The sequence below is a fragment of the Panthera leo genome, chromosome C2 (genome assembly GCF_018350215.1).
Source record: "Panthera leo isolate Ple1 chromosome C2, P.leo_Ple1_pat1.1, whole genome shotgun sequence".
NCBI lineage: Eukaryota > Metazoa > Chordata > Mammalia > Carnivora > Felidae > Panthera > Panthera leo.
In genome coordinates this window covers 65,462,122-65,477,063 of record NC_056687.1, presented here as the reverse complement: position 1 = coordinate 65,477,063, position 14,942 = coordinate 65,462,122, and the positions used below count along the sequence as shown (strand labels likewise).

General features: G+C 37.3%; 1 protein-coding gene and 1 pseudogene across 5 annotated transcripts in view; both read right to left on the bottom strand.

Annotated features, from left to right (window-relative positions):
• Window positions 1-1,532: 1,532 nt before the first annotated feature.
• CFAP91 (cilia and flagella associated protein 91) overlaps window positions 1,533-14,942 on the bottom strand; it is an 85,549-nt gene continuing 72,139 nt past the window's right edge. For 2 of the 5 annotated variants that reach the window (XM_042956011.1, XM_042956016.1), the window contains exons 17-18: window positions 5,805-5,966; window positions 4,296-4,645 (exon numbers count right to left, since the gene is read on the bottom strand). In XM_042956011.1, the coding sequence (XP_042811945.1) occupies window positions 5,806-5,966 (161 nt within the window). In that variant the 3' untranslated portion in view covers window positions 4,296-4,645; window position 5,805. Of the gene's footprint in view, window positions 1,665-3,266; window positions 3,345-4,295; window positions 4,646-5,804; window positions 5,967-14,942 lie in introns of those variants that run through there. The other 3 variants (XM_042956014.1, XM_042956012.1, XM_042956015.1) reach the window with 3 other exon arrangements.
• On the bottom strand, window positions 13,744-13,884 carry LOC122199037 (annotated as a pseudogene).

Below are 14,942 nucleotides of genomic sequence, written 5' to 3'. Positions count from 1 at the left end.
GAGGAACCTCCACACTGTTTTCCAGAGTACAAACAGCCTTATTTTTTATTCAGTCTGAAAAATTCTGACTTTGAGCATTTATTTACATTTAATATAAATTCATGATGAATGAGTGATAAATACCTACCATTTTATTTGGTGCTTTCTACTGGTTTTGTTTCCTTTCTCTCTCGTATCTTCCTTTTGTATTGAGTGGTGGTGGGGGGGGGGGGTGTGGTTAATTCAATTTTCTCCTATTAGTTTCAATGTCCTACATCTTTTTACTATCCTTTAGGATTCACCTTAGAGGTTACAGAATGTTTCCTTGAGTTATCAAAGATAATATTAAGTAACACTTTTATCTTCCTCCTAGATAATGCAAGTGCCCTAGGACAGTTTAATCTATTTATGGATTTCTGACTTATATACTACTTATGTTGTATAACTGTATTGCTATTTTTTATTGTTGTTTTATACAGTCAATAAATATTTATCTACATGTTCTTCATTTACCTCCAACTTTCCAAGTGGGATAAATTTTCTTCTGTTTGAAAAACACCCTTGTGTTTTTCCTATGGCAATTTCTTCTAGTGACAAACTTTGTTTCATTTATCTGAAAATATCTTTCATTGTCATTCTCAAAGGATATATTTGCAAGGTATAGAATCCTATTTTATTACACTATTTCAGCATTTTGGCAATATTATTCCATTATTTTCTAGTTTTGCTTCTGATGGAAAGTCAACTATCAGCTTAATTATTGCTCTTCTGAAGGTAATTCAACTTTTCTTCTAAAAACTTTTAAGATATTTTTTCTTTTGTTTTCAGCAGTCATATTAAAATATATCTAGGTATAGATTTTTAATTTTTTTCTGTTTGGGGTTAAGAAGAGTTCCTAAATATTGAGTCATTCACTGGTTTTAGAAAATTCACATTTCAGGGGCACCTGCGTGGCTAAGCTGGTTAAGCATCTGACTTCAACTCAGGTCATAATCTCATGGTTTGTGAGTTCAAACCCTGCATCAGACTCTCTGCTGTCACTGTGGAGCCTGCTTCAGATCCTGTCCCTGTTCTCTTCTCTCTGCACCTCCTCTTCTATCAAAAATAAACACTTAAAAAAAAAAAAAAGAAAATTCACATTTCATAAGACTTCCCAACATATTTCTTCTTAGCAGTCAAATATCTAAAATCAGTGTTCGATGTATGTCTACTATCTTTTTGTCTCTTCCTAAGGATTAAGTTATCCTACATCAATCCTTGCATCTCTTCTGTGGTTTCCATCTCTTTGTTCCTGTATTCTTTCTTAAGTAAGTTCTTCTCATCTATTTTCTAATTTACTAGTTTTCACTTTAGCTGTATTTATCCTGCTCTTAATTCCATGCATTGAATTTCTCATGTTGACTACAATATTTTTAGATTCTAGAATTATTTTCTGCAAATCTGCTTTATCATTTTTATCATTCCAGTTCTCTTGAAAATTTCAATATTGATTTTTATCTCTTTATACATAATGTCTTAGCTCAGGCTGCCATAACAAAATACCATAGAATGGGTAGCTTAAACAACAGAAATTTATTTTTTTCACAGTTCTGCAGGCTAGGAGTCCAAGATGAAGATGTCAGCATGGTCGGTTTCTGGGGCCAACTTTCTTCTTGGTTTGTAGATCACTGCCTTCTTGCCATGTCCCCATATGGCACGGAAAAAAAGAAAAAAACAAAAAACAGAAAAAACAAGCTCTCTGGTGTCTCTTCTTATTAGGGCATCATTCCCATCATGGGGGACTCACCCTCATGATCTCATCTAATCATAATTATCTCCCACAGTCCTTATCTACACATGTCATCATATTGGAGGTTAGAGCTTCAACATCTGAATTTGGGAGGGACACAAGTCCATAGCACTCCACCCCAGCCTTCCCCTCCCCCAATTCATGTCCTTCTCACATGCAAAATACATTCATTCCATCCCAATAGCCCCCAAAGTCTGAACTCATTAGAGCATCAACTAAATCTCATCTAAATATCCTCTAAATCACAAATCGGGTATGGGTGAGAGTCAAGGTATGATTCATCCTGAGGCAAAATCCTCTCCAGCTGTGAATAAGTCATGTACCTCTAAAATATAATGGCAGAACAAATATAGAATAGATATTCTCATTCCAAAGGGAGAAATCAGAAAGAAGAAAGGAGTAATGGGTCCCAGATAAGTCCAAAGCCTAGGTAGACAAATCCTATCAGATTCTTAAGCTTGAAATTAATCCTCTCTGCCTCAATGTCCTGCCTTCTAGGTCTGTGGGGATGGCAGCATTACTCCCATGGATCAGGAGGATGGTCCAATGCTTTGGTTCTGCTGTGTCCCATTGTCCTGGCTCGTGGTGAGGGTCCTATCATTGCACCTCTGCCTGGATCATGTCCCACGGTGGTCCCACTCTTAGGGTTCTACATCAAGGCCATCTGACCTGTTGAAACTGTTTGAAGAATTGTGTACTTTTGCCTCATAGTAGCTCTATCAGTTCATCCTGTCAAAGCCAAGAGGTCTGACAGCCTTCCTTCATTTCAGCCTGCCTCCATCTCCTTCAGTTCAAACTGGCAGTATTCCTACTCTTATAATCCTATAAGCTCTTTATCAAATAGCTGTTCAACCACACCCTTAATGTTCTTTTCAGAATACACTTTCTCATTTTTTTGAAATATGGATAGACTGAGAATTTTCCAAACCCTTCAAGTTCTTATTCCTTTTTGTTTAATAATTCCTTCTTCATTTCATCTCCCTTCAATATTTTACTATATCAGCAGTCAGGAGTAACCAAGTCACTCCTTCAATACTTTGTTTAGAAGTCTTCTCAGCTAACTATCCAATTTCATAGCTCACAAGTTCTACCTCCCACAAAACACTACAACAAAGTTCAGCCAAGTTCTTTGCCACTTTATAAATGATTGTGTTCCATCTAGTTTCCAGTAACACGTTCCCTATTTCTGTCTGACACCTTACCAGAATTGCCCTTAATATCCATATTTCTAGTATATACTGCACAACTCTCCTGCCTCTGGCCATTCTCTAGTTTCAAAGCTGCTTCCACATGTTGAACTATTTGTTACAGCAGCTTTCCACTCCTGGCACCAAAATCTGTCTTAGATCAGGTTGTCATAACAACATAGACTTGGTGGCTAAAACAATAGAAATTTATTTTCTCACAATTCTGGAGGCTAGAAGTCCATAGTAGTAAGCATAGTTATTTTTAAATCTAATAATTCCAATAGTTTAGATACCTTTAGGTTTGTTTCTATTACCTGTAATTTCTGCTACTGCTTGTTCTCATGTACCTGGATATCCTTGATCATATTCTGGAAATTGTATATAAAAACCTGTTTTTGAAAAGAGGTCTAGGATGATGTCATCTTTCTACAAAGAGAATTTAAGTTTTGTTTCTGACAAGTTTTCTGAAGCAACAGGAATCAATGATCTCTTTAATTCAATTTCTGCAACTGAGATTTTTTTGGAGCATTCAGATGACTGGAAGCTAAACTGTAGTCTTTGTGAGGGACAGTTATTTCCAATTAATCCTTACTACTGGCACACAGCCTTTTAGAGTCCAACCTAAATGGAAGAGGCTTACCAGGGCCTCCAATGTGACTCCAGTTTTTGTCCCCTTAGTTTTACAAAGCTGGGGAAAGATTCACTCAGCTTTTCAGCCAAATTTTCTAGAATTTGCACATTCCCTCAGGGGAGAAAAAAAAAGTGGCTCTAAATGCCAGAACCAACTCTCTGAATTTTGCTCCTAGATATTTGCCCAGCAATTCCTCACTATTAGGTCTCCATTGTTTTCAAGCTAATTAAAAATATTTTTAACTCAACAGTCCATGCCTACATCCTTAAGCATTATTAAATAATCTCACATCTGTCCTTCCCTCCTTCTGACAGAGAAGGGAGAGAGATTAATACATACTATGGGGGCAACTAAACATCATGTTCCAAACATTGTTTTAAGTTTGTTTTTGAGAGAGAGAGAGAGGGAGAGGGAAAGAGAGAAAGAGAGACTGAGCACAAATGGAGGAGGGGCAGATAGAGAATCCCAAGTGGGCTCCTCACCGTCAGTGCCGAGCCTAATGCAGGGCTTGAAATCACAAACTGGGAGATCATGACCTGAGCCGAAATCAAGAGTCCAATACTTAACCGACTGAGCCACCACATGCCCCTTTGTTCTAAACATTTAATAAAGCAGTAAAGAGATCCTTTATACTCAGAAGTAAATGCACACATATTTAATTTAAATTATGTAAATTATTAATAATATTAAATTTACATGTAAGAAAAATGACTATCCAAACATTAAGGGTAATTTTATCACAATAATAAGTTAGGCAAAATGCTATGGTCCTTGAATTTATATTATATAGATGTATGGATAACATTCCATGTAAATACATAGTTTATATCTTCAGTGATTTCAGAGGTTATTTCATTATTAATTAAAAACAAAAGGTTTTCTGCTATAATTTACAGCCATAGCTAGGTATTTAAGAGTCCTTTATCTGCTTTCTGTCTGCTTTCATTCTTAACTGCCCCCTCATCTCAACATTCCTTCCATGATCCTCATTGGTTGAAACTTCAGGTCCCAATAGATTCCCCTACAGATATTCTGTTGGTCACGTAAGTGCAGGCAAACCTGTAGTGAAGGGAATTATTATATAAGATTATGTTAGTGGCAGAGCTGGCCAACACTCAAACCTTCTGAACGCCAGGCTCAAATGTGCCCCTAAGCCTTGTGCCTTCCCTATCCTGACAGCATGCCCTCAGGCCAAAGTAGCAGGAGACATGCTTCCATCAGAGGAGGGTTGAAGAAGGTATAGGCAAAGGGTTCACTTCCTTTCTTATAAAAATTCTCATGAGAATTTTACTTTCAACTGACTCTCTAACTCTTCTCCTAGTAATTCGGTAAGACAGTTTGTCTCAAATATGTTACTAAGTAACACTGCTTGACCCCTGATTGGTAACTAGCATCTAACTGGAAGGAATTATAAATGAACTATTAATACCTAATAGGAAACCACAGGTTTATGTGCTGACTTCTTTGACTAGATGAATCCATCAGGAGGACCCTAGAAACTATGCCTATGGAATCGTTACAAGATATACTGGCCCCTGAGGCATGTAAACCAGGCAGGTCCTGCACCTACCCAATGTGAATTTCTTTTCCTTGCACCTGAGCTTTGTAAGCAGGGGACTAAAGAAAATAGCTAGTGTTCTTCTATGTGGATTTGGCAAGAGCTTCCATAGGAAGAGAAATACAGAATGCTGCCCTGCTTGAAGCTGTGGTTCCTGTCTTGCATCTTTCTGAATAGATACTCAAATCATATCAAACCTGGGCTGTTTGCCTTGTGAGTAGGAATGCTTAGTTGAGCCTAGACCAACTCCTGGTGGGCTAGAATTGGGCAGGCTGTGCCTAATGCTATGCTTACAACTAGCATGATAGGATAGGTAGTTTGTCTACTCCATAAGGGTTTGTTTTTTTTTTTTTACACAGACACATTTTACAGCTTATTTATGATGGAATACCATCATATACTATGAGGACTCAAAAAATAAAACAGAATCCTCTTTTCTGGTCCCAAGAGTCCAGTTGCTATAATATCAACTCTATTCTCTAATACTTTCAATAGCAGATTCCATAACCTAGATGGAATGTGCCAATTAAAATGGGAGTGTTTCACTTTCTTAAACAGAGGACAATCTTTCCACATTACGGTTTTTAGAGTATAGCAGAGAGCTGAATGAGGCTGCCTCTCCTCCTCTCTGCTTCCTTTCAGATGAAAAATCAAACTCACCTTAGTTGTTTTTCTCATTTTGAGTTTCTTCCTCTAGTAACTGGTCAGTGTCTGAGACCTCGTCTTGCTGTTGCTCAACAAAATTCTTTCTGAGCATGGCTTCTGTGTGTCTGTGGATGATCTGATGGGCTGCAAGGATATGCTTCTGCTGTGCGTTCCTCACTGTACCAAAGTGACAAAAATTTTTACTCTGAACAAAATCATTCCCAGAGACTTTCAAGAAGGCAGTGACAGAAATGACAATTTTGTAAACCACATATTCCCTTACTTAAGGCTGACTGGATTAAATGAAAATTAACTGCTGTTTTAGAAGTATACCTTCTATAGGTAACCTGACCCAAAGTTTATTTATTTAAAGTTTATTTATTTTGAGAGAGAGAGAGAAGAACACAGCATGAGTGGGGGAAGGGCAGAGAGAGAATGAGAGAGAGAATCCCATGCAGGCTCTGCACTGACAGCACATGGAGCCTGACGCAGGGCTTCATCTCGCAAATGGCATGGGCCAAAATCAAGAGTCAGACGCTTAACCGACTGAGCTACCCAGATGCTCCAAGATCCAAAGTTTATTATTGCTGCCCCTCTGTACCCACCCTCCAGTTCAGTCTCACCATATCCCTCCCCACCAGGCTTGCCTCTATTCCCTTCCTCCTCAGCTTCGCTTATCTGGAATATCTATGCTCCAAATCCAACCCTTTCCGCAAAGCCCAACTCAGGTCCCAGCTCCTCCAGAAGTCTCCTCTGACTGCCAGCCACATTTACCATTGCCACTCTTGAGTTTATACAAATCATGCAGCACTGAAGCACTTGATGTGAGTTCCATTTTGTCTTTTAACTAGATTGTAAATGAGTTAGAGGTAGAGCACTTGTCTCATACTTCTCTCTGAACTTTTGTTCCTAATACGGGGGATACCTATTGAGTGAGGATGAGTTTCTAAGCCCATGGCTATATAAGGCGGTCCCAGCTCCATATCTTAAGAATATTTATTATTAAGAATTAGTACATTAAGTATCCCATTTCCCTTAGATGCCAGGCATTGTTTTAAACAGTTGGCATATATTGACTTAAAACACCGCACAACCCTAAAAGAGAGTATTATTAATATCCCCATTTACAGATGAGGAAGCTGAGACACAGAGAGATTAGGTAATTTACCCCAAATCCTACAGCTAGTGAAGGACAGTAAGAAGTACTGTGGATTCTGTGCTATGCAGGTATCAGTGAGTTTACATAGGATAAATCACACAGCAACTTACCCTTCACAGTACTATGGTTGAAAGAATGGGTACTTTGGAGTCACACAGACCATCGTTCAAATCTGTAAGTCATATAATGTCTCTAAGCACTAATTTCTATAATTGAAAAATGAGAATACACCTACAGCTACTGTAGGTGTAAGAAACTGAGATAAGTCACTTAAATAATTAAGCTGCTTTCCCTCAGAGCCTGGAGAAGCTAGGGGAGAGAGTCACAAACTAGTAACTATTAAACACACTATTTCCCTGCCTCTTTCAATTCCCTCAGGTAGAATTGACTTGAAGCAGGCTGACCTTTGGACCTAGGAAAAATAAAAAGGAGTTGCATATTTTCTTAAAGATCTAGAAAACACATGATCCCTTCCATCAGGTGACACAGAAATATTACTTTATCTGAAAATTAAATATTGTTATCACTATTCTACACGGTTGACAGGAATATGAATTAGAACAATCTTTTTGTGGGGGCAATTTGGTAGTATCTAGCAAAATTAAAATGCACATATCCTATTTCCAGTGCTGTACTGCTAGGAATTTACTGTCAGAAGCATGACCAGGATATATGTAAAATATGTTGATTATAGCACTGCTCGTATAGGAAAACACAGTGAAACAAACTAAATGTTTATCACAGAGGGTACTGGTTTAAAAATTATAGTACAATTATGTAATGGGAAAATAAGATATTTTCTTGTTCTCTTCAAATGCATTAGCACTCCACCATTCCTTTATCCCCATTAGGTGGCATGAAATGTTATACCAAAACCTGTACAGAATTTTCCTACACAACACAGAAACCTTTGGAGGTGTTATTTCACTTCTTTTTTTTCATTTTTTTGACTGTAAACATTTGAGGCTTACAAAGATCATTTTACCTTTTTTAAAAAATTCCACCATAATTAATATAGTATTACATTAGTTTCAGGTGTACAATATAGTAATTCAACAATCCTATACATTACTCAGTGCTCATCACGTCGTGTACTCTTAATCCCCTTCACCTATTTCACCCATTTGCTCACTAACCTCCCAACTGGTAACCATCAGTTCTCTCTATTTAGAAATCCATTTACTTACTTCTTTTTTTCTTTGTTCATTTGTTCTGTTCTAATGTAACATATGGTGTTGGTCTTTCTCTGGCTGACATATATCACTTAGCATTATCCCCTCTAGACCATCCATGTTGTTGCAAAATTTCATTCTTTTTTATGGCTGGGTAATATTCCATTGTGGATATACACCATATCTTCTTTATTCATCTATCGATAGACACTTAGGCTGCTTCCATAATTTGGTTATTGTAAATAAGGCTGCAATAAACATAGGGGTGCATATATCTCTTCAAATGAGTGTTTTCATATTCTTTGGGTAAATTCTCAGTAGTGGAATTACTGGATCATATGGTAATTCTATTTTTTATTTTTTTGAGGAACCTCCATACTGTCCTCTACAGTGGCTACACCAGTTTGCATTCCCATCAACAGTACAAGAGGGTTCCTTTTTCTCCACATCCTTGCAAACACTTGTTTCTTGTTTTTTGTTTTTGTTTGTTTTTTAGCCATTCTGACTGGTATGAGGGGATATTTCACCATGGTTTTAATTGCATTTCCAAGATGATTAGTGATGTGAGCATCTTCATGTGTCTATTGACCAACTGTGTATCTTCTTTGGAGAAATGTCTGTTCATGTCTTCTGCCCATTTTAAAATTGGATTGTTTTTTGGTGTTGAGTTGTAAAAGTTCTTTAGATATTTTGGATACTAAACCTTTATCAGATATGTTATTTGCAAATATCTTCTCCCATTTAGTTGATTGGCTTTTAGTTTTGTTGAATATTTCCTTTGTGGTACAGATTTTTTTTTTTTTTTGATGTAGTCCCAGTAGTTTATTTTTGCTTTTATTTTCTTTGCCTCAGGAGACATATTTAGAAAAATGTTGCTTTGGATGATGTCAGAGAAATTGCTCCCTGTGCTCTCTTCTAGAATTTTTATGGGTTTAGGACTCACATTTGGGTCCTTAATCCATTTTGAGTGTATTTTTGTATATGGTGTAAGAAAGTGATCTAGTTTCATTCTTTTGCATGTAGCTATCCAGTTTTCCCAGCACCATTTGTTGAAGAGACTTTTTCTTGCCTCCTTTATAAAAAATTAGTTAACCATATAATCATGGGTTTACTTCTGGGCTCTCAATTCTGCTCCATTGATCTATGGGTCTGTTTTTTTGTGCCAGTAACTGACAGTTTTGGGTATCCTGAAATCCGGGATTGTGATACCTCCAGTTTTATTCTTTTCCAAGACTGCCTTGGCCATTCAGGGTCTTTTGTGGTTCCATACAAATTTCAGGATTACTTGTTCTACTTATGTGAAAAATGCGATTGGTATTTTGATAGGGATTGCATCAAATATGTAGATTGTTTTGTGTAGTGTGGACATTTTAACAATATTCTCTCAACCTATGAACATGGGATATCTTTCCATTTCTTTGTGTCTTCTTCAATTTCTTTCATCAATGTTTTAAGGTGTTTAGGGTATAGGTATTTCACCTCCTTAGTTAAGTTTATTGCTAGATTTTTAATTCTTTTTGGTGCAATTGTAAATGGGATTGTTTTCTTAGTTTTTCTTTCTGCTACTTCATTTTTAATAAATATAAAATAATATATTGGGTTTGTATCCTGCAACCCTACCAAATTCATTTATCAGATGTAGTAGGTTTTTGGTGGAGTCTTCAGGCTTTTCTTTATATATTATCATGTCACCTGCAAATAGTGAAAGTTTTTCTTTTTCTTACTAATTTGGATGCCTTTTATTTCTTTTGTTGTCTGACTGCTTGTGGCTAGGACTTCTAGTACTATGTTGAATAAAACTGGTGAAAGTGGACATCCTTGTCTTATTCCTGAATTTATGGGAAAGCTCTCAGTTTTATACCACTAAGTATAATATCAGCTGTGGATTTTTCATACATGGCCTTTACTATGTTGAGGTATGTTTCTGCCCAACCTACTTTGTTGAGGGTTTTTATCATGAATGAATGCCCTACTTCATCAAATGCTTTTTCTGCATCTATTGAAATTATCATATGGCTTTCATACTTTTTCTTGTTGATGGGATGTATCACATTAATTGATTTGCAAATACCAAACCACCACCAGGAAGAAATCCCACTTGATCGTGGTGAATTTTTAATGTGTCGTTGGATTTGGTTTGCTAATATTTTCTTGAGGATTTTTGCATCTATGTTCATCAGAGATATTGGCCTGTAGTTCTCTTGTTTTGTAGTGTCTTTATCTGGTTTTGGTATCAGGGTACAGCTGGCCTCATAGAATACATGTGAAAACTTTCCTTCCTCTTCTATTTTTTGGAATAGTTTGAGAAAATAGGTATTAACACTTCTTTAAATGTTTGCTAGAATTCACCTGTGAAGCCATCTGGTCCTAAACTTTTGTTTGTTGTGGGCTTGTTTGTTTTTATTACTGACTCAATCTACCATGCTGGTGATTAGTCTGTTCAAATTTTTCTTCCTGATCTAGTTTGGGAAGGTTATATATTTCTCAGAATTTATCCATTTCTATGTTGTCCAGTTTGTTGCCATATAATTTTTCATAATATTCTCCTAACTCTTGGTATTTCTGTGGTTTCAGTTGTTATTTCTCTTTTCTGATTTTGAGTCCCCCAGCCACCTTTTTTTTTAAGAGAGACAGTGTGGGGAAAGAGGAACGAGAGAAGGGGAGAGAGGAAATCTTAAGCAGACTCCATGCACAGGGCAGAGCTCAACACATGGCTAGATCTCATGACCTTGAGATCATAACCTGAACCAAAATCAAGAGTTGGATGCTTCACCAACTAAGCCACCCATGTGCACCATTCTCTCTCTCTCTCTCTCTCTTTTTTTTTTTTTTTTTTTTGTTGATGAGTCTGGCTAAAAGTTTATCAATTTTTTTTTTTTTTAATCTTTTCAAAGAACCAGCTCCTGGTTTCCTTGATTTCTTCTTTAATCTTTATTATTTCCTTCTGTCTACTCGTTTTGAGTTTTGTTTGTTGTTATTTTTCTAGGTGTAAGGTTAGGTTGAGATTTTGTTGCTTCTTGAGGTAGGCCTGGGTTGCTATAGTCTTCCTTCTTAGAACAGCATTTCCTGAATCCCAATGATTTGGGGTCATTGTGTTTTCATTTCCATTTGTCTCCATGTAGTTTTTAATTTCTTGGCCGATCCATTCATTGTTCAGTAGCATGTTATTTAACCTCTATCTACGTGTGTTCTTTCCAGATTTTTTCTTGTGATTGATTTCTAGTTTCATAACATTGTAGTTGGACTAGAAGTATGACTTCAAACTTTTTGAATTTTTAAAATTATTTTGTGGCTTGACATGTAATCTATTCTGGACAATGTTCCATGTGCACTCGAATGTGTATTCCGCTGTTTTAAGATGAAAAGTTCTGAGTGTCTCTTAGATCCATTTGGCCCAATGTATCATCCAAAGACCCTGTTTCCTTACTGATTTTGTTTTGATGATCCATTGATGTAAGTGGGGTGTTAAAGTCCCCTACTATTATTTTATTACTATTGATTGCTTCCTTTATGTGTGTTAATAGCTTCTTCACATATTTGAGTGCTCTCATGCTGGATATAGAACTATTTACAATCGTTGTATCTTCTTGTTGGATTATCCCCTTTATGATTATGTAGTGTCTTTCTTTGTATCTTGTTATAGTCTTTGTTTAAACATTGTTTTAATGTTTATTTATTTTTGAGAGACACAGGGAGACAGAGCATGAGTGGGGGAAGAGCAGGGACAGAGGGAGACACAGAATCCAAAGCAGGCTTCAGGCTCTGAGCTGTCAGAAGAGAGCCCAATGCAGGGCTTGAACCCATAAACTGTGAGATCATGACCTGAGCCAAAGTTGGATGCTTTGGCTGGACACCCAGGTGCCCTGGTCTTTCTTTGAAAGTCTTTTTGTCTGATACAAGTACTACTAACCTTTCTTTTTACTTCCATTTGCATGATAAATGTTTTTCCATACTTTCACTTTCAATATGCGTATATCTTTAAGTCTGAAATGAGTCTCTTGTAGGCAGCATATAGATGGGCCTTTTTTTTTTTTTAAAGCTATTTGTTTATTTATGTAATCTCTACACCCAATGTGGGGCTCAATCCTGTTTCTTTATCCATTCCATCACCCTTTTGATTGGAATATTTAGTCCATTTACATTCAAAGTAATTATTGAGAAGTATGTACTTATTTCCATTTGTTACTTGTTTACAGTTATTTTTATTGTTCTTCTCTGTTCCTTTTTTTTTTTTTTACTCTCTTCTCTCATGGTTTGCTGATTTTCTTTAGAGATGTACTTAGATTCCTTTCTCTTTATTTTTTTGCATATTACTGGTTTTTTTTATTAAAACAATTTTTTAAATGTTTATTCATTCTTGAGAGAGACAGAGCATGAATGGGGGAAGGGCAGAGAGAGAGAGAGAGAGAGAGAGAGAGAGAGACAGGATATGAAGCAGGATCCAGGCTCTGAGCCACCAGCACAGAGCCCGACATGGGGCTTAAACTCAAAAACTGAGATCATGACCTGAGCCAAAGTCAGATGCCTGACTGAGCCACCCAGGTGCCCCTCTATTACGGGTTTTTGATTTGTTGTTACCATTAGGTTGATATACAACATCTATGCATATAACACTCCATATTAAATTGATGGTTGCTTAAGTTTGAACCCATTCTAAAAGCATTCTAAAAGCACTCCTCCTCCCCCTACATCATAGGTATATGGTGTCGTGTTTTATGTCTGTGAGTCCTTTGACTGATTTTTATAGATGTACTTAATTTTACTGCTTTTGTGCTTCCTACTTTTCTTACTCTTGCTTATGGTGTTTGCTTTCCACTCAAGGAGTCCTCTTTAACGTTTATTTGTCCAGGAAACTCTCTCTCCTATTGTGAATAAAATCCTTGATGGATACAGTATTCTTGGTTGCAGTTTTCTTTCACTCAGCATTTTTCTTATATCATGCCTCCCTTCTGGCCCTTCTTCTGCTGAAAAATTAACTCATATCCCTATTTGATTTCCCTTATATGTAACTGTTTTCTTTTGCTGCTTTATCACTACTTTTTGCACTTTAATTTTTATGTGTTGACCTTCTTGGGTTGATTTTTGGGGGGAGCTCTATGTGCCTCCTGAATTTTTGTTTCCTTCCCCAGATTCAGGAAGTTTTGAGCTATTATTTCTTCAAATAACATTTTCTTCTTCCACCCCCTTTTCTCTGACTTCTCCTTCTTGTATCTCTATAATGTGAATATTATGTTTGGTGGTGTGGCTGAGTTCCCTTAACCTATATTCATTTTTTATCACTCTTTTTTCTCTTTCCTGTTCAGTTTGCTTGCTTTTCATTACTCTGTCCTCTAGACCACTAATATGTTCTTCTGCTTCCTCTAGTCCACTATTTTTCCCCTCTAGTGTACTTTTTATTTCAGTTGAGTTCTTCATCTCTGGTTCTTTTTTATATTTTCTCTCCTTGTTGAGGTCCTCCACTCCACTGTGTACCTTTATGACCATTGATTTATTTTTGACAAGTAGTAGGATTTATTGGTGGGCATGAATAAGGAGAGGGCAGTGCTGAGGTTCTCAAGAGTGCTGAGTCTACCATTTTCCCAGGGGCCAAAATTTGGGATGTATTTGATGCTAAAGCCATCTGAGATGTCTTGTAGGTCCCTTAGGGCCACCCATACAAACAACAGGCTATGTAATCACACACTGCCAAGGAGGTACTCTTTGCAGCCATTGTACACTAGGCTCCCATGGGAAAAGAGATTATGACCATTACTTTTTTTTTTAATATATGAAATTTATTGTCAAATTGGTTTCCATACAACACCCAGTGCTCATCCCAAAAGATGCCCTCTTCAATGCCCATCACCTACCTTCCCCTCCCTCCCATCCCCCATCAGCCCTCAGTTTGTTCTCAGTTTTTAAGAGTCTCTTATGCTTTGGCTCTCTCCCATTCTAACTTCTTTTTTTTTTCCTTCCCCTCCCCCATGGGTTTCTGTTACGTTTCTCAGGATGCACATAAGAGTGAAAACATATGGTATCTGTCTTTCACTGTATGGCTTATTTCACTTAGCATCACACTCTCCAGTTCCATCCACGTTGCTACAAAGGGCCATATTTCATTCTTTCTCATTGCCACGTAGTACTCCATTGTGTATATAAACCACAATTTCTTTATCCATTCATCACTTGATGGACATTTAGGCTTTTTCCACAATTTGGCTATTGTTGAGAGTGCTGCTAGAAACATTGGGGTACAAGTGCCCCTATGCATCAGTACTCCTGTATCCCTTGGGTAAATTCCTAGCAGTGCTATTGCTGGGTCATAGGGTATGTCTATTTTTAATTTTTTGAGGAACCTCCACACTGTTTTCCAGAGTGGCTGTATCAGTTTGCATTCCCACCAACAGTGCAAGAGGGTTCCCGTTTCTCCACATCCTCTCCAGCATCTATAGTCTCCTGATTTGTTCATTTTGGCCATTCTGACTGGCGTGAGGTGATATCTGAGTGTGGTTTTGATTTGTATTTCCCCGATGAGGAGCGATGTTGAGCATCTTTTCATGCACCTGTTGGTCATCTGGATGTCTTCTTTACAGAAGTGTCTATTCATGTTTTCTGCCCATTTCTTCACTGGGTTATTTGTTTTTTGGGTGTGGAGTTTGGTGAGCTCTTTATAGATTTTGGATACTAGCCCTTTGTCCAATATGTCATTTGCAAATATCTATTCCCATTCCGTTGGTTGCCTCTTAGTTTTGTTGATTGTTTCCTTTGCTGTGCAGAAGCTTTTTATCTTCTTGAGGTCCCAATAGTTCATTTTTGCTTTTAATTCCCTTGCCTTTGGGGATG